The 20,647-nt window shown below is 41.5% G+C and overlaps 1 protein-coding gene across 3 annotated transcripts in view; it reads left to right on the top strand.

The window, feature by feature from the left end:
• The window catches only part of TULP4 (TUB like protein 4), a 287,789-nt gene that overhangs the window by 66,134 nt on the left and 201,008 nt on the right, over positions 1-20,647 (top strand). For 2 of the 3 annotated variants that reach the window (XM_030928937.1, XM_030928938.1), the window contains exon 2: positions 12,633-14,864. The exons of the other annotated variant lie outside the window; for it this stretch is intronic. In XM_030928937.1, the coding sequence (XP_030784797.1) occupies positions 14,613-14,864 (252 nt within the window). In that variant the 5' untranslated portion in view covers positions 12,633-14,612. The remainder of the gene's footprint in view (positions 1-12,632; positions 14,865-20,647) is intronic. 3 annotated transcript variants of the gene reach the window in all.

Raw genomic sequence — 20,647 nt, forward strand, 5'->3', positions numbered from 1 at the left:
AGTGTGCCCAGGTGTGTATTTCTTCTTTATTTCTCCTGTTTGGCATATATTGTGCTGCTTCTCGTGTCTGTCCATTTTTTTTTTTTTATCAGTTTTGGCAAATTCTCAGTTGTTATGTCTTCAGATATTTCTTTTCCATTTTCTCTGTTCTGTCCCTTTAGAATTTTAATTAGATTTGTCCTTTTTAATCTGTCTTTCATTTATCTTGATCTCTTATATATATTTTTTTGAGACAGAGTCTCACTGTGTCGCTCAGTCTGGAGTACAGTGGCGCGATCTTGGCTCACTGCAAGCTCCGCCTCCTGGGTTCACACCATTCTCCTGCCTTAGCCTCCTGAGTAGCTGGGACTACAGGTGCCTGCTACCACGCCCAACTAATTTTTTATATTTTTAGTAGAGACGGGATTTCACTGTGTTAGCCAGGATGGTCTCGATCTCCTGACTTTGTGATCTGCCTGCCTCAGCCTCCGAGAGTGTTGAGATTACAGGCGTGAGCCACCGCACCCAGCTGATCTCATACATTTCTATCTCCTTGTCTGTCTGTGCTATAAAAATATTGGTGGGTAATTTCTTGAGCTATTAGATCGAGTTCATTAATTCCTTTTTTAGCTGATGTCTTAATTGTAGACTGCATTTTATTGAAGGAATAGGTTTTTCATTTCTAAAAGAATAGGTTTTTCATTTCTAAAATATTTCATTTCTAAAATATTTCATTTCTAAAACATTTGGTTCTTTCTGGCATTTTAGATAGTGTCTTGCTTTCTGATTCCTTTAAACATTTCAAACCTAGTTATTTAAAGTTCTGTTTATTTCAGTTTCTGAAGATTTGGGGATCTAAATTTGTTGTTTGTACTAAGAACTCATGGTGACTTATTTTGTGTGTTTAGTAATTTTTAATTGTAAACAGATTTTGGTTAAGCCTTATCTGGGGGAATCCTTATTTCCTAAATTGGGACTGTTTGCATGCAGCTAAGATTTGTATTTGCTCTGATATACAAGGATGTTAGAATTGTGGGACACTTTAGCCTGTGAGTCCTGCTGAATGTGTGTGACTCAGGTTCAGCTTCTCTACCTAGAGGTTGGACCAAAGTTTGAATATCTGATAGAATGACCAACTGTCTGGTTAGTCCAGGACTGAGGGTTTTCCTGGGATATGGGACTTTCAGTGCCAACACTGGGACAGTTCTGGGTAAACTGTGACTATTGGTCACCCTAATTCTGATTCCAGTGCTTGTTTTGTATCCGCTTGTATCCCCTATCAGATGACCCTGGCTTTCCCTTATGTTTATGTGTATGTGCCTTCCTTAGAGATTTCCTATACTTTCCTGCAAGTCCAGCAATTAAAAATTACATTTGTTGTAATTTACTCAAGATCTACTAGTGTGCAGAGGCCCTTTCAGAGCATTGTGGAAGTGTAACATGTAATTTTACTTTTTGCTTATTGAGAATATCTTTTCATATTGTTCTGTAGTCTTCTACCATATAATTATTAGTGGTTGTATAGTAGTCTATGTCTTTATCAACATTTATTCAAACAATATCCTGTTTTGGACATTTTCATTATTTCATATTTTTCCCTTATGCAAACGCTCTAAGAAATCCTTGTAGCAAAGTTTTTGCACAATGTAAGATTATTTCCTTACGATAAATTTCCAGAAGTGGAATTGATGAATCAAAAGGTTTTGCAGCATTTTAAGTCTTTTTGAATTGTATCACCAAATTGCTCTCTCATTTCTGTGTACCCTGTGTGACATGTGACACAGGCTATTATTTCTTTCAGTCTTTGTTGCTTTGATAAATAAGATGCCCCCCTTTTTAATGAAGGCACCTGACTTTGGATACTGGTGAGCCCCAGTATGGTACCACAGTATTTTAATATCTGAGTATCAGGTGTAGATTCACTCTACGAAGTAGCTAGCTCCCACTTTCTTTTAAACTACTAATCAAGCTGTTTGTCTGCAAGCTCCATTCCCTCCTCTCTCTGTACAGATAATTAGATGTTCATATTCTCAGAATTGGCTGTTGAAATCAGCCATATAAAGTAAATAGTGAGTAGCTTTCCTTGAAAATACACCTCTTTGTGATTCTCTGAACTTGGCAGTGAACCCCTAGCCCTTGTGACTTTTGCTCACAGGGCTGAAATGCCCTTCAGCCTTGGGCTTCCAGGTGGCTGGTGTTGACCTGGGGTTCACACAGAGAAACTCATTCGGTTCATGTTTATTGTTTCCCACTTCCTTAGACTGAAGCACTGTGCCATGCTCAGTACCTTATTGAACACGTAATTCAATGCAGGGGTAGTGGTGGGAATTGCAGGGGGCATAAAAATTGGAGTAAAACATAACCTCTGTTTAGGAGTATATGATTTAGGTAGGGATAATTAAATGAAAAAATACCTCTGCCACAGGCAGAAAAACCCTTGCTATGTGAGTCTGCTCATGTGCTCAGTGCTTCTGTGTGCCACACCTGAAGGAGTTGGTGATGTTCTGAATAAGACAGAATTCTATAGACTCCACCTCTGTAATTTACAACGTAAGTCAATGGGAAAATGATTTGAAACTACCACAGTTGTAGTAGAAGCACATCTTTCAAATAATCCTAGTCATACAGTATTTATCTCACTAGCACGTTTTGAGAATTAGAGGTAGAAAATGATAACACACTAAATATATAAAATCATTGTTAAACCCCATTACCTTTGCAGTGATGTTAATTTCTTCTGGATGTATGTGTTTCCCTGCGTTTGTCAATAGCCACATAACGAGTGGCTGCTGAGAGTATTCCAGCCTTCAAAGACAGGTTCTGAGTGCAAATTTGAACCAGCCTGGAGGCAGCCATTAAAACTAATTAGGAAGCAAAACTGCCTCATGCTCAGTGAATATTTGTAGGTTCTGGAAAATTCTGAAAGGAAAGGAGAGATTCTAATTAGAAGCAGGTCATCGGGCCAGGCATGGTGATACACGCCTGTAATCCCAGCACTTTGGAAGACCGAGGCAGGTGGATCACCTGAGGTCAAGAGTTTGAGACCAGCGTGGCCAACATGGTGAAACCCTGTCTCTACTAAAAATACAAAAATTAGCCGGGCGTGGTGGCGGGCACCTGTAGTCCAGTTATTTGGGGGGCTGAGGCAGGAGAATCATGTGAACCTGGGAGGCAGATTGCAGTGAGCCGAGATCGTGCCACTGCACTCCAACCTGGGCGACAGAGCAAGGCTCCATCTCAAGAAAAACAAAACAAAACAAAACCAAACAAAACCAAACAAAACCAAACAGGTTGTCATAGTTACTTTATTTAAAAAGAAATGCAGAGTTCAGGACCTGCTGCCATCTACGGACAGAAGGGCAATAATGAAGGGAGGCCTGGGTGTGGAGAGGAGGAAAAGGAACAGAAAGCACAGGATCCCTGTTCCTAGGTGGTAGAGCTGTGAGGACATCCTGTGTCCACACCCTCCATGGGTCCCTAAGGCAGCAGAGTCAGCCTCCCAGGAGAAACTGGGATGTGTTTGATTCAAATCATAAAACAGGATATCCTCCTCGTCCTCCTTCTCTACTTCCTTCTCTTCTTCCTCCTCCCTTCTTCTTCTGCCTTCTTCCTCTTTTTTCTTCGAGACAGGGTCTAGCTCTTGTTGCCCAGGCATGGAGCACAGTGGCGTGATCTCAGCTTGCTGCAACCTCTACCTCCCAAGCTCAAGCCATCCTCCTACCTCAGCCTCCTGAGTAGCTGGGACTACAGTCATATGCCACCATCCTCGGCTAATTTTTGTAGAGACTGGGTTTCGCTATGTTGCCCAGGTCCTGGGCGCAAGTGATCTGCCTGCCTTGGCCTCCCAAAGTGCTGGAATTACAGGCATGAGCCACCTTGCCTGGCTTCCTTTCTTTCTTTTCCTCAGCCCCCAAACAAACCTGTAGTCAAAAGCTGAAACGTTAGGGTGTTTGCATATGTTATTGAAAATTTTCTACTATACATTTTTTTCTTGCTTTGCGTTCATCTGACACCTGTATATTTTTTTCCAAATCTGCTTTTCTGTTTAACCACTGTTTTACATTGTTATCCTTTAGAAAGAAATAGGACTTTATGCTGAAATTTTATATCTATTCATTACTATTAACGTGCATTTTCTTTGTAGACACCTGAGCTTGAGAACTAAAATAACATCTTTATGCTTTATTGGGATTTTCTAGATTGGGAGAATAGTACCCCTTATGGTTGGATACAATAATTTTTAAAAAACTTCCTGATTTTTCTAAAAGTCCCCCAGGACTGATGCCTAATGTAGTTCACAGCTTGTTAAACCTGTTTAGATCAGGTTTCTCAAGTTAAAAAACTCTCAAATTAAAAAAATTATTTGCTGTGAGATATATATACAGAAGCATATGTTATAAAGAATGAAGTGTATATATGTAATAAAGAATGAAGTGAACACCCCATAACTACCACCTAGGTAAAGAAATATGGCCAGCATTGGCTGGGCGCAGTGGCTCACGCCTGTAATCCCAGCACTTTGGGAGGCCGAGGTGGGTGGATCACGAGGTCGGGAGATCAAGACCATCCTGGCTAACACGGTGAAACCCCGCCTCTACTAAAAATACAAAAAATTAGCCAGGCATGGTGGTGGGCGCCTGTAGTCCCAGCTATTCGGGAGGCTGAGGCAGGAGAATTGTGTGAACCTAGGAGGCGGAGCTTGCAGTGAGCCCATATGGTGCCACTGCGCTCCAGTCTGGGGGACAGAGCGAGACTCTGTCTCAAAAAAAAAGAAAAAAGAAATATGGCCAGCACACAAGCAGCACACCTATGTGTGCCTCTCCCGGCTCACAGTAGCCACCCCCCAAATAAGCAATATACTGCTTTTTGTAATATTTTTCTTTTTAATTTTTAGTCATACTACCAATGTATTCTCTATTAATTGATAAAATTAGTTTTGCTTGTTTCTGAACTTCATGTAATTGACTCATAGATATTCTTTCATAAGATCCTTCCTTCCTCTTCCTTTTCCTTCCTTTTTTCTCTTTTTCCTTTCCTTTTCTTGCTTTTTTTTTCTTTCCTTTCCTTTTCTTTTCCCATTCCTTTTTATCTTCCCTTTTCCTCATAGCTCACTGCAGCCTCAATTTCCTGGGCTCAAGCAATCCTCCCACCTCAGCCTTCAGAGTAGCTGGGACTGCAGGTGTGTACCCCCATGTCTGGCTAATTTTTTTTATTTTTTGTAAAGATGGGGTCTTTTCCCTTCCCTTTCCCTTTATTTCTCCCCTCCCCTTCCCCTGTTCTTCTCCCCTCCCCTTCTCTCCTCCCCTCCCCTACCTTCCCTCCCCTCCGCTTGCCTCTTTCTTTCCTTGATTTTTTTTTCTTCTTCAGGATCTCTGCTGCCCACGATGGCGTGCAGTGGTAAGCCTCAATATACTAGACTCAAGTGATCCTCCCACTTTGGCCTCCTAGTAGCTGGGACTACAGGTGCATGCCACCGTACTCAACTAATTTTTTTGTTTTTCAGTTTGGAGAGACAGGGTTTCACTGTGTTGCCCAGGCTAGTCTGAGACTTCTGGGCTCAAGTGATCCCTCCTGCTTCAGCCTCCCAAAGTGCTGGAATTACAGGTGTGAACCACCATACCTGGTCCATAAGATTCTTTTACTTAATGTTATGTTTATGAAATTAACCTATTTTGTTCTGTGTAGTGTTCATTTACATTGTTATATAGAATTCTGTTCTTTAAATAAACCACATTTGACCCATTTGTGTTGTTTTCAGTTTGGAGCTGATGTAAACCCTGCTGCTGTGAATACTTTGTATGTGAATACCTTGTATCTGCCTTCCCTTGAGCACTCACAGGGAATGTGTCTGGTGCACACTCAGGAGTGGGAATGCTGTTTGCAGGGTATTCACATCTTCAGTAATACTAGTAATGCCAAACTGTTTTCCAGAGTGGTTGCATTCTTGCAACTTGTAATGAATATATTTCTGTCAAAATCGTGTAAGTGGAAAAAAAATCGTGTAAGTAGAGATCTCCAGTCTCTACCATTAATTCAAATGCTTTAAAAAGCAAACCAGGCCGGGCGCGGTGGCTCAAGCCTGTAATCCCAGCACTTTGGGAGGCCGAGACGGGCGGATCACGAGGTCAGGAGATCGAGACCATCCTGGCTAACACGGTGAAACCCCGTCTCTACTAAAAAATACAAAAAACTAGCCGGGCGAGGTGGCGGGCGCCTGTAGTCCCAGCTACTCGGGAGGCTGAGGCAGGAGAATGGCGTAAACCCGGGAGGCGGAGCTTGCAGTGAGCCGAGATCGCGCCACTGCACTCCAGCCTGGGCGACAGAGCGAGACTCCGTCTCAAAAAAAAAAAAAAAAAAAAAAAAAAAAAAAAAAAAAAAAAAAAAAGCAAACCAAACCAAAAATGCTTTTTTACCTCTCCACTCCCAATGGTGAATTTTATCTGTGTTGGTGGAAAATAGGAATCAGATAACACAAAATAGACTGTAGTGAAAATAACTCAAGTTAGAAAGTAGAATATCTAACTGGGGACAAGAGAGGGAGAGAACACAGCACAGGGGCCTTGTGTATAATATTAATAGCTGTTTAATGAGGATTTATTGGTTGATTAATCCATGGGTGTCTAACATACCTGATACACCATCTTGTCCCTAAGTAGAACTTTCCAAGCAAGTTCTCGGGCGCCTCCTTTGCCATTAGAACTGGATCGTATGGAAGCTAGAGTGGGAAGCATCTGATGTGTTTCATTGCTGGCATCTAGAACCCTAGCAGGTCATTAATTCAATTAGACACATGTATTCTTTGGTTTAAGATTCTAATATCCTCAAAGCAGGTATGGGTTTTGTACTGATTTACAGGAATGTTCTGAAAATAAGCTGTAATTATTAGAAACAGGTTTGGGCCAGTCTGTGGAGGTCAGCATTGTTTATTCTTAATGAAAACACCCAGGATCGCCCTTGGGACTGTGTTACCGTGTTCAGGGTAAAAAACATCATGATGACAAGCTGAGTCATATTTACTTTCAATCTGTTATTGAAAGACTTTATAGGAATAGTTGCTTTTTAACCAACTTACCTCATTTTTTAAATTGAGGGGAAATATATATACCATTAAATTTACCAATTTTACTCTTTTTTTGAGATGTGGTCTCACTCTGTCACCCAGGCTGAAGTACAATGGTGTGATCATGGCTCACTGCAGCCTTGAGTACCCGGGCTCAAGCAATCCTTCCATCTCAGCCTTCCAAGTAGCTGGGACTGCAGGTGGCACTTCTGTGTCTGGCTAATTTTTTAATTTTTTGTAATGACAGGGTCTTGCTAAATTGTCCAGGCTGGTCTCAAACTCCTGGGTTCAAGCCATCCTCCTGCCTCAGCCTCCCAGTGTGTTGGGATTATGAGTGTGAGCCACTGCGCCCAGCCCATTTTTACCGTTTTTTAAAGTGTACAGTTCAGTGGCATTAAAGTACATTCACGTTATTTTGCAACCATTTGACTCCAGAACTCTTTTCATCTTAGAGAACTAAAACTCTATACCCATTAAACACTAACTCTTCATTTCCCCTCCCCTCAGCCCCTGGTACCCACCCTTCTACTTACTGTTTCTATGAATGCTACTACTATCTACTCTTGGTCTCTAGAATCACTAGAGTCATACAGTATTGGTCTTTTTGTGACTGGCTTATTTCACCTACCATAATGTCCTCAGAGTTCATCCATTTGGTAGCAAGTATCAGAATTACTCTCCTTTTTAAGGCTGAATGATATTTCCGTGTGTGTGTGTGTGTGTGTGTGTGTGTGTGTGTGTGTGTACATACATATACCACATTTTGTTTACCCGTTCGTCCATCAGTGGACATTTGGGTTGTTGATGGATGTGGTGGCTCACACCTGTAATTCCAGCCCTTTGGGAGGCTGAGATGGGAGGATAGCTTGAGCTCAGGAGTTTGAGACCAGCCTGGGCAATATAATAAGACCTTGTCTGTACCAAAAATTAAAAAATATATATATATATTTAGCTGAGCCTGGTGGCATGCACCTGTAGTCCCAGCTGTTTGGGAGGCTGAGGCGAGAGGATAGCTTGAGCTCAGGAGTTCGAGACCAGCCTGGGCAATATAATAAGACCCTGTCTGTACCAAAAATTAAAAAAAAAAAATTAACTGAGCCTGGTGGCATGCACCTGTAGTCCCAGCTGTTTGGGAGGCTGAGGTGGGAGGATAGCTTGAGCCTAGGAGTTCAAGGCTGCAGTGAGTTGTAATCACGTCACTGCACTCCAGCCTGAAAGACAGAGGGAAACCCTGTCTCAAAAAAAACAAAGTCATTTATGTTGGTTTCACCTTTTGGCTACTGTGAATCATGCTACTGTGAACATTGGCATACACGTATCAAGTTTTTGGCATACAAAAATTCAAGTTTCTGCTTTCAAATTGATAGTTCCTTTTTAATCGTTTTATACCCACCCCCCTTACTAGTGTTGATTTGACAATACTCTTATCATTCCTTGGAAACTTAATCAGTTTAGTTACCATTCTTGTTTTCTCATCTTTATGAGCAAATAAGGCGGAAAGAAGGGAAGTGAAATGTCCAACACCACTTATTTTTGTTGATGGTATTGATAAAATTGGCACCAGCCTTTCAGCAATTCGGATGCTATGATTGTTCTTTTTTGTTGTTAAATTTTTGTGTCCATTATGCATTTTGAGTCATCATAAAGTGGCATTTAAAAAAAAACTACCATATCTGTCTAGCATGTATGGCATTTTATGATTTTAAAGATATTTTTAAAGTTTGGTTAAAAACCTTAACAGTATATATAAAATGAAACACTGTGCTTTTACTGTGGAAATTTATCCTATATACCTTAATATAATAGTTATTTAAGATTTACATTTGGCTGGGCACAGTAGCTCGTGCCTTTAATCCGAGTACTTTGGGAGGCTGAGGTATGCAGATCACTTGTGCCCAGGAGTTTTCGAGACTAACCTGGGCAACACTGGGAAACCCTGTCGCTTCAAAAAATAAAAAAATGTTAGCCAGGCATGGTGGTGTGCGCCTGTAGTCCCAGCTCCTCAAGAGGCTGAGGTGGAAGGATTGCTTGAGCCTAGTTCAACGGAGGTTGCAGTAAGCCAAGATTGCGGTGCTGCACTCCAGCCTGGGTGAGAGTGAGACCACTTCTCGAAAGAAAGAAATAAAGATAGATAGATACATAGATTTACATTTTAGAGAGTTAGTATATGTCTGTTATTTTTGAACTTTTGGGTTTCAGGGCTCCTTTATATTCATAAGAATTATTGAAGGTCCAAAGAAACTTTTGTTTTTGTGGTTATATGTTGATATTTACCATATTAGAAATTAAAACTGGCTGGGTGCAGTGGCTGACACCTGTAATCCCAGCTACTTCGGGAGGCTGAGCAGGGATGAATCAGTTGAGCCTCGGAGTTTGAGACCAACCTGGCTAACATGGCGAAACCCTGTCTCTACACACAACACAAAAGTTAACTGGTTGTGGTGGTGTGCACCTGTGCTCCTAGCTACTGCTGATAAATTAAAAAATATTCCCTAATTTATTACAAAATGTAAACCCATTAAATGTTATAAGTTATATATTTTTATGAAGACAACTGCCTTTCCTAAAACTAAAACATTTAATAATAAGAGTGTATTGTTTTATATTTTGGCAGCAATATTTGATGTCTGGCTTACTTAAAGATGGCTAGGTTCTCGTATTTGCTTCTACATTTAATCTGTTGCAATATGTCATTTTTATTGAAGTATATGAAGAAAATTCAGCCTCACACACATATAATTGGAAAAGAAAGGAGGATTTTCATAGTCTTCCGATAATCATGGATATTTTTCTTTGATAACCACACTCAAATTCAACAAGTGGTAGCTTCTCAAAGACTAGTTGCAATATAGAATTTGAATGAATTCTATATTGCAACTAATCTATCATCCAAATTCTGTATCTATCATGCAAATTCTATCTGTCATGCAAGTTCTATATTGCAACTATTCTATCAGTGAATCTTTCATCCTTGGTTACACTAAAATTCATTTGTCTTCCTTGTACCTTTTGTTGTTGTTGTTTTTGTTTTTGTTTTTGAGGTGGAGTCTCACTGTCACCCAATCTAGAGTGCAGTGGTGCGATTTCGGCTCACTGCAGCCTCCACCTCCTGGGTTCAATTGATTCTCCTGCCTCGGCTTCCCGAGTAGCTGGGACTACAGGCACCTGCCACCACACCCAGCTAATTTTTGTATTTTTAGTAGAGATGGTGTTTCACCATGTTGGGCAGCCTGGTCTCCAACTCCTAACCTCAGGTGATACCCCCGCCTCAGCCTCCCAAAGTCTTGCACCTTGAATGGATCTTTTACTCAAGTATAATTTCTATCATCTTCATTAGTCATTTGGAAAATATTGGTTTACCAAGTATGTGAGTCTTCCAAATATTGATACTACAGTGAAATATGGGATAAAAAATAAAAAATTCACATTTATTAACATCACCCCCAGTTACATGGGGAGCTAGCAAGCTCATCGATCGTGATGAGTGCTGGTTTTCGCAACAGTCTAAATTTAACTTGAAAGCTCAGTTTTTATTTTTGACAACAAATTCTGTCAGTTGTTTTCCTTAAAGTGGCAGGCTTACTTTGTTCATGTTCAAGACAATGTCTGCCAAGTATCCAAGCTGGAACAACCATAATTTGTCATTCATTCTTTTTAGTAAACTTGGTGTAGTAGCCCATTTGCATTACTATAAGGAATACCTGAGACTGGGTAATTTATAAAGAAAATTGTTTTAATTGGCTCAGGGCTCTGCAGGCTTTACAGGAAGCATGGTGCTGGCATTTGCTTCTGGTGAGGCCTCAGGAAGCTTACAAACATGGCAGAAGATGACAATGAACTAATGTGTCACATGGCTAGAGCCGGAGCAGCAAGAGAGGTGGGAGGTGCCACACTCTTTTTTTATTTTTTATTTTTTATTTTTTTGAGATGGAGTTTTGCGCTTTCACCCAGGCTGGAATGCCGTGGTGCGATCGTGGCTCACCACAACCTCTGCCTTCCAGTTTCAAGCGATTCTCCTGCCTCAGCCTCCTGAGTAGCTGGGATTACCAGTGCCCACTACCATGCTTGGGTAATTTTTATATTTTTATTAGAGAATTTTTATATTTTTATTAGAGACAGGGTTTCACCATGTTGGCCAGGCTGGTCTCGAACTCCTGGTGCTACGTTCTTTTAAACAACCAGATATCTTGAGAGTTCACTCACTATCAGAAGATCACACCAAGACATTCATGAGGGACTGCCCTCATGATCCAAACACCTCCCACCAGGCCCCACCTCTAACATTGGGGGTTATGTTTCAACATGATTTTTGGAGGGGCCAAACATTCAAACCATATCACATGGTATTCCATGAAAAAAACGAGCCGTTCATTTTGCAACTTAAACTGTATAATACATGCTTTTTCCTGGGACTACCATGGTGCCTCAGTAGTCCACAGAAGTACTTTATGTGTACCTACTAGTTTGGGACACAAGGATGTTAAAAGCCGTGTACTCGAGGCTGGCATTTTCTTTTTTTTTAATCTGTGATTACTGGTGCAGTTGATACCTCTACCTTGATTAGTGTTAAAGAGCTCGCAGTTTGACCCACTGTTGATTTTGCACCATGGATACAATTGTGAACACAGAAGAAGGCCAAATTGTGTTTTATTATTATGATGAAAGTAGGGTGTTTTGCTGGGACTTGATGCTATAGGCCAGTAGTTCTCAAAGCCTGGTTCCCTGACCAGCAGCATTAGCGTCTCTTGGGAGCTTGTTAGAAATGCCAACACCTGGGCCCTCCCCTTCCCTTCCAGCGTCCAGGTCCTTTGGGGTGGGGCTGGGCTGCTGCAGCTAGCTCCAGGGGACTGAGAGAGTCTCCTGAATTTCAGAAAGGCCACTCTGCCTTCTGGAAGGATGGTGGTTGCGGGGGATGAGTAAGTTAGGGACAGAGTGTTCTAGTGTTCGTAGAAGGATGTGATGTGGCCTGGATTTCAGGCAGTAGGAAGAAAATGGAATGGATTTGCTAGAGATAGATTCTCTAGAACTTTATTGCTGGTAGACCACTTAAAAGCTTAGAAAACAACTGTGCTTTGCTCTGAGACCTGCCAGCCATCAGGGACAGATGAGTTTTAAAGGCCCTTACTGCTTTGTGTCTTGAAGCAGTTTAATATTTTATTAATCGTGAAAAAATCAATCCAGATAACTTGCCTGAGTCATTTCAGTCTCCTTTTTGAGGATGCCTGCTGAAGCAGTGACCATGATCTCTGGAGGGGTACAGCCTCACATTCAGAGTTTAGAGTCTTAGAAAGGACAGTTCGGTGTGGGAGAATGGCAGCTATGATTTCATTCAGATATGCCCAGCTGCTGACAAATTGAATACAACGATCCGTGGCTGGCAGAGCTCTCATGTATTATGTGTTGTCTTGAAGCTGGTGAGGTGTATCCTTTCACTATTGGATTTTACCATTCAGTGCAGTCAGTAGCTCCATTTGATATAAGTGTAAAGATGGGTCTCTCATTTCAGTTTCAGCAATATTCTCAAAACTTTTATTTTTCAGTGTTTTAAAGTTTTTTTTATTTTATATCTTTTTTTTTTTTTTTATTTTAACAGATTTGTAAGACTCCAGGGCCTTCCAGCCGTGAATAATCTGATGGTTCCTGAAATGACTGGGGAAACAGACGCTTCGTATGGCAGTTGAAGAGTGTGTGTCTATGTGCATTTAAAACCTTCTTTCTGTACTTACACATTCACACGGGAAGACAGGCTCATTCTTGTGCACACTTGAGAGTTTTACAACTGATGAAAATTAATTTAAGAATCAGATGGAGCAACTTGACACCACTGGGCTCAGGAGCCCGGGGAGAAAAATACATCACTAATGGCCAATTTTCCATATGGTCTGCACGGGTAAAGAAAGTCTGCAAAAAGAAGAAAAAAAAATTTGCACAGATTAAGCCACAAAAATACCTTCCAGTTTAAAGAAGGAACTAAGTGCGAAGGTGACTGAGAAAGAAGTGTGACTTCAAACATTGCAGCGGCTCACACAGTGCTTGTTGCACTTTATTTTTCAGTGGGTTTGGTGATTTGGATGGATTAAAATTCTGGACTGAAAAGTAACTCCTACTGTGGTTATGGCTAGAGGAAAGCAAGTTCAAGTATGATGGGACAAGTTTGAATAATGAACTGATTCCTTTGCCTATTTTAATTAACTGTATTTGAGAAATTTTAATTTATTATTTCCCCTTTCTTTTCCTGCATCTATAGGATAATATTGTAAAATAGCAGTTGAAACCAATAATTACAAAATAAATATCAAGGAAAATCCAAGCAAAGCTTTCTTTTTTTTGGACAAGCGGTGTGGTGTTTGGAGACAGTCTCTGAATGTGAACAGGAAAGCACCCATCAGCAAAACACGATCACTCTCTAGGGAGACAGTTGAGGGAATCTGACTCTGGCTTCTGCTTTTGTTTTAAGGGATTATCTTCCCTGTCAAATCCAAGAATACTTGCGTATGAGAAGATTACCTGATGGACTTAATTCTAAGATTAGCTTTTTTCATCAAGATGGAAAAAGATCTTTAGGAGCAGAAAAGGGGAGGAGCAGAAAAGGGGAGTGCTAACTGGGGGAGCGAGAAGGGAGACGAGCAAAAGAAACAAAATCTTGTAGCGTGGCTCTGTTTTGTCAGCAAGAGGATTTAAGACTCACCCAAGGCAAACACTGGGACCACTGTAAGAGCGCTGGAACATTCTGCCTCTTGAGTGAAGGGGCCTTCTTTCTAGCCTCTATGGCACTGAGGGGTGTGCCGGCTGGTGGAGGAGTAGTCCGATGGAGCCCTGCGTTCCCCGGGGACACAGGGCCAAGCTTTGAGGTGGAAAGTTTCTGGTTCTGAAACAACGGGGAGAGAGTCTGTTTTTCTTCCTAAAATTTGGACTCTTGTCTGCACAAACTCTGGTCTGTTTTGCACGGTTTGTGTGCCTTTTTTTCCCTTTATGCAATCTTTTTCAGCTTTAGCAGCAGAAATTTGTCTAGTTCAGAAAACATGCTAGAGGGCGGCTTCAGAAGGAAGATGATCCTGTGTGTTCTGTCTCTGCATCCGAACTTTTGAAGAGAAAAATTCGAGCTAGAGGGATTCTTAAAGCCTTAAGTTACTTGAAATCTATGTATTTGCAACCCGTCGTCTCTGGAATCGTTACACTAAACTGGAATCTCAGGCTGAATGAGAATAACCAAGTGGAGTAAAAAGAAGAAAACCGTTTCTTGTTCACCACTTAATTAATGATGCTCTTTCTCCAAAGGATCAGCACGTTCTTCCTCTGAGAACTTGAAAATAAAAATGGACCCCATGTTTTTTTAAGCATTACCTTTTCTTAGAAGACTGCCATCATCTTTTATAGAGGAATTTTTTCACTATGCATTCGGTGGATCTTTATAAAATACTGACCTTCTAATTAGATTCAGGTCAGTCTTAATTAAAGGGGGAAAAACTCAACACAAACCAACCACAAAAACAAATACACCAATGAAAGAAATTGGTTTAAATTTCACAGCATTAGCATTACTTTTTAAGTAAAACAGTTCATTGAAGAAAGTATGTATGCAGCGGTGGAACATGGGCCTGTGCTTTGCAGTGACTCCAACATCCTGTGCCTGTCCTGGAAGGGGCGTGTTCCCAAGAGTGAGAAGGAGAAGCCTGTGTGCAGGAGGCGCTACTACGAGGAGGGCTGGCTGGCCACGGGCAATGGGCGAGGAGTGGTTGGGGTGACTTTCACCTCTAGCCACTGTCGCAGGGACAGGAGTACTCCACAGAGGATAAATTTCAACCTCCGGGGCCACAATAGCGAGGTGAGCTGTGGTTTTGTTTCACTTTTTGGTCACTTCCAGTGGTGTTTTTGAGCCCCTTGTGGACTTGAAACTTCCTTCATTTCAGTTTCATAGACTTGCTGCTAAGTGAGACTTTCCATGCTGTGAGTTCTGTCTCTTACGCTCTGGCAGAAAAGATGCTAAGGTGGACACAGTTCACAGTAGGCTGCCTCTCCCCAAGTGGGTCAGTTGTCCTGACACCCCTGCTGTCTTCCCCCTGCACTCTCTCAGAGGGTCCAGGCAGTGGGAAGACGCCCAGCAGTAGGAAGGCCAGGGCGCTTTCTGACCACGGTGTGGGGTTAAATTAGATGATCCTAACCAACTTCTCATGCTCCAAGTCTGCATGGCAAAGAGTTACCCCCACCCCTGATGTCACATTGACAGTGTGAAAAATGAAAGTGGTGTTGCCTTTACCTTGCACAGTTAACATTTGCGTTTCTTTGGTGATGGCTTGACACTTGGCTTGTATTTTTTTGTACTTGGAGGTAAAGAAGTAGTTAATGGACAAGAACCATAGTTTTTCACATGTATAGGGTATATTATATTCGGGCTATTATGCCATGTATTTGTACATATAGATTCCTCTGGGCTTCTAAAATATAAGTAGTGGGATTATCTATGAAATTCATGTAACCAGCTTTTATTGAGCAATACCTAAGTGTTAGGCATTGTGTTTTAAAGAAGAGCGTGAGTGATAATTTCTTGCAAAGTTAATGCTTGTATAGCACCTTCACAATATTCATGTTTTACTCTTCACTAGCTTGAGTATTTTTAAAATGAGGAATCCAAGACTATTTCAGGCGTCTTAAAATGTCATTAAATGGTTATTAAATAGCTATTGTAAAGGAGCAGGAATATTTTTCAAGTATAGGTCTTAGTCCATTTGTGCTACTATAACAGAATATAGACAAGGTGGCTTATAAACAGTAGAAATTTATTTCTCACAGTTTGGGAGGCTGAAAGTCCCAAGATCAGGGGGCTAGTATGGTACGGTTTTTGATTTCTTCTTGGTGAAAAGAGGATGAGAGGCTCTCTGAGGCCTCTTTTATGAGGCCACTAATCCCATACATGAGGGCTCCATTCTCGTGACTTAATCACCTCCTGTCAAGACCCTACCTCTTACTACCATCACCTAGGGAGATTCACCATACGAATTTTGGGGGCACACAAACATTCAGATCATAGCAATATAAACATTCAGTAAAGTGTACTAAACTTAACTTTCAATGATTATTTTTATGTGCAGTCACCCATGTAAGCGCCAACAAGACCAAAATATACAGCATTTCCAGCACCAGTTACAGGTATTTGGTGCTCCTTTCCAGATTTTACATTCTGTCTTAATCCATTCCTGCCACTAAATCAAAATATCTTAGACTTGGTAATCTATAAACAACAGAGATTTATTGCTCACAGTTCTGAAGACTGGGAAGTCCAAGATCAAGACGTCAGCAGGTTCAGTGTCTGGTGAGGGCTCTCTTCTCCATAAATGGCACCTTGTTCCTGTGTCCTCACGTGGTGGAAGGGGCAAGGGAGCTTCCTGGGGCCTATTTTATAAGGGTAGGAATCCCATTTATGAGGGGAGAGCCCTCAAGACCTGATCATCTCCCAAAGGCCCCACCTCTTGATACCACCACATGGGGATTAGGTTTCAACATTGAATTTTGTGGGAATGGAAACATTCAGATCCTAGCACACCCCTCCTGAGAAGTAACTCACATTCTGACTTCTGTCACTGCTTAATGGAAGTGGAGTCCTTCATTACATACTCTCTGTGTCTGGCTTCTTTCACTCAACATGATATCTGTGAGATTCATCCCTGTTGTGTATATTATTAGTTTGTGCTTTTTAATTGATGTGAATTTTCCACTGAAGGAAGATACCTAGTGTTTTTCTTTTCCTGTTCCTGGGTATTTGGATTGCTTCCAGTTTTTGGCTGTTATGACTAATGCTGCTGTGAACGTTTATGTGCATGTCTTTGTATGGACCTGTGCATTCAGAAGGTGGAATTTCTAAATCATAATCTTGCATGTGTTTAGGTTTAGTAGAAATTGTCTGTTTTCCAAAGTGGTTGTACTATTTACACCTCGTCATCAATGCATGAAAGTTTTAGTTGTAAGGCCAAGAGTAATTTGAGATTGATTTTTCCACCGAGTTTAATTTATTAAGAAGCTTCTTTTGAATTTGAACTTTTTCCATTAAAAAACAGTGGTTTTATGCAAGAAATTATGGTTTTTTTTTTTTTGAAACGGAGTCTCACTCTGTCACCCAGGCTGGAGTGCAGTGGCCGGATCTCGGCTCACTGCAAGCTCCGCCTCCCGGGTTTACGCCATTCTCCTGCCTCAGCCTCCCGAGTAGCTGGGACTACAGGCACCCGCCACCTCGCCTGGCTAGTTTTTTGTATTTTTTAGTAGAGACTGGGTTTCACCGTGTTAGCCAGGATGGTCTCGATCTCCTGACCTCGTGATCTGCCCGTCTCGGCCTCCCAAAGTGCTGGGATTACAGGCTTGAGCCACCGCCCCCGGCCAAGAAATTATGTTTTACAAATAATATATTGGGCATATACATACAGGCATGCACGCATTATCCCCCCCACCCCCCACTCCCCCCCTACACACATCCACCTTTGTAGTGGATACTCTTAAAAATATTTTTTCTTGTTCTTGTGTAACAAATTACCCCAGACTTCGTGGCTTAAAACGTTATCCATTTCTAGTCTCACAGTTCTGTAGTTCTGAAGCCCTATTATGGTATGTCTGGGGCCTCTGCTTAGGTCTCCCAGGCTGGGAAACGTGGTACCAGCCAGGACTGCTAGCTCCTCTGAGGCTCAGGGCCCTCTTCCAAGCTCATTCAGTTTGTTGGTAGAAATCAGCTCCTTGTGGTTGTAGGACTGAGGCCCTGGGGTCTTAGAGGCCCTAACTAGTCCCAGCCATGTGACCCTCTCCACAGCATGCAGTTTGCTTCTTCAAGGCCAGAAGGAGAGCATCTGCTGTAACTTCAAATCTTTCTCACTTTCTGTATCTGAAAAATGGCACCCCTGAGCTGACCACGCTCACCTCCACTCCTGGGGAGGGGATTACACTGGGTGTGCATACCAGGGGGTGCGGTTTTAGAATTCTGCCTACTACAAAAGAGAGGATTCTAATTCACAGACAGTGGTCTGGCTATCTCACTGTTGAAACTGTTTTGTGTGATTTTTTCCACATTGCATTTTTACTTTTTTTGTTTTTTTTTGTTTTTTTTTTAAATTATGCTTTAAGTTCTAGGGTACCTGTGCACAACATGCAGGTTTGTTACATAGGTATACATGTGCCATGTTGATTTGCTGCACCCATTAACTGATTGTTTACATTAGGTATTTCTTCTAATGCTATCCCTCCCGCTGCTCCCCACCCCACAACAGGCCCTTGTGTGTGATGTTCCCTGCCCTGTGTCCAAGTGTTCTCATTGTTCGGTTCCCACCTATGAGTGAGAATATGCAGTGTTTGGTTTTCTCTCCTTGTGATAGTTTGCTTAGAATGATGGTTTCCAGCTTTATCCATGTCCCTGCAAAGGACATGAACTCATCCTTTTTTATGGCTGCATAGTATTCCATGGTGCATATGTGCCACATTTTCTTAATCCAGTCTATCATTGATGGGCATTTGGGTTGGTTCCAAGTCTTTGCTATTGTGAATAGTGCTGCAGCAAACATACGTGTGCGTGTGTCTTTATAGTAGCATGATTTTGGGTATATGCCCAGTATTGGGATTGCTGGGTCAAATGGTATTTCTAGTTCTAGATCCTTGAGGAATTGCCACACTGTCTTCCACAATGGTTGAACTAGTTTACACTCCCACCAACAGTGTAAAAGGGTTCCTATTTCTCCACTTCCTTTCCAGCATCTGTGTCCTGACTTTTTAATGATCGCAATTCTAACTGGTGTGAGATGGTATCTCATTGTGGTTTTGATTTGCATTTCTCTGATGGCCAGTGATGATGAGCATTTTTTCATGTGTCTGTTGGCTGCATAAATGTCTTCTTTTGAGAAGTGTCTGTTCATATCCTTGGCCCACTTTTTGATGGGGTTGTTTGTTTTTTTCTTTTAAATTTGTTTAAGTTCTTTGTAGATTCTGGATATTAGCCCTGTGTCAGATGGGTAGATTGCAAAAATTTTCTCCCATTTTGTAGGTTGACTGTTCACTTTGATGCATTTTTACGTTTAGTTAATTTCTGTTCCTCATACTAGAATCTGTTCCATTTAACTGGGCATGGGGGCTCATGCTTGTAATCCCAGCACTTTGGGAAGCTGAGGCGGGGAGATTGCTTGAGCTTAGGAGTTCAAGACCAGCCTGGGTAACATAGTGAGACCCTGTCTCTACTCTCCCCCACCCCCCGCAAAAAAAAGAATATGTGCCATTTACTGAATGCCTGCCAGTTAGAGAGACCAACTCTCCTGGTTTCCCAGGATGTGGGACTGTTGGTGTTAATATCTGCAAAATCCCAGGCAAACTGAGATGGTCATCCTACTGCCCAGGGCCCGATGTGGTTTCAGGCATCTTACCTCATGTTGTTCATAGCAGACTCATGGGAAGATATCATTATTTCCATTTTATAGGGAAGAAAACTCAGGCTTTAAAGATGTTAAATAACCTGCCTAAATTCATGCAGCTTGTATGGAGGAGAACTTGAATCTAGGGGTTTAACATTTTCCTAAAACTTTATTTTCTTATAACTTGTGTTAAATATGAGTCCTCAATCCCTTATCCTCAGTTGTTAAATCTTTTTTTTTTTTTTTTAATTTTTTGAGACAGAGCTTCTCTCTCTTCCCCAGGCTAGAGTGCAGTGACACGATCACCACTTACCACAGCCTCTGCCTCCCGGGTTTGAGTGATCCTCCCACCTCAGCCTCCCAAGTAGGTGGGACTACAGACATATGCCACAATGTTCAGCTAGTTACAAAAATTTTTTTTTTGTAGAGACAGGGTTTTGCCGTGTTGCCCAGGCTGGTCTCAAACTCCTGGACTTAAGTGATCTGCCCACCTCAGCCTCCCAAAGTGTTGGGATTATAGGTGAGAGCCACTGTGCCCAGCTCGTGGTTGTTCAATCTAAGGGCTCTGAAAATAGCGAGTTTTTCTGTAATTGTTTTAATGGCAAGACCTGACCTGGACTGATGTGAAGCTGCTGATTGTTATTATTCCATCACTTCAGCTGCAGAAATACTGTGTTTTATTATGGAGGCTGCCCAGACCTGTGGGTGACATTAGATAATTGACAGGAGCTCCCCTTGTAGGACTTTGCTAAGATTTAAAAACTTCTGAACTCAAAATACTTGTCTGTAAGGATTCTGAATCAGGGGTTGTGAACTTGTATCTTCATTTAAGGAAATCATCAAAAGAAACCTTGGGTTTTATTTAATTTGTTTTTTCATTTCTGGGAAGGCTGACATTTAACTCATCTCTGCCCATACTTAGTTACCTTATCTTCACTCCCTTCTACCACAAGAAGCAGAAAAACCCTGTGTCCCCACCGGCCATCCCTTAAGAACACTACTGAAAGAACCGTTGCAAGATTTTATTTCTGGCCATGGAACTAACTAAATTGAAGGGGTCAGAACTAATCATCTGCTAATTTCACAACTGAATTAAAAAGGAAAGAAATCTGAATGAAAGATAATTTATTTCACCCTCAGCTAGTATGTAAAATCTGTTTTATATTACGTATTTAACAAATCTTAACAGTTTTGCAATTATAAATTTATTCAGTTAGATAAATTGAATCTGAAA

This window comes from Rhinopithecus roxellana, chromosome 4 (assembly GCF_007565055.1).
Source record: "Rhinopithecus roxellana isolate Shanxi Qingling chromosome 4, ASM756505v1, whole genome shotgun sequence".
Lineage (NCBI taxonomy): Eukaryota > Metazoa > Chordata > Mammalia > Primates > Cercopithecidae > Rhinopithecus > Rhinopithecus roxellana.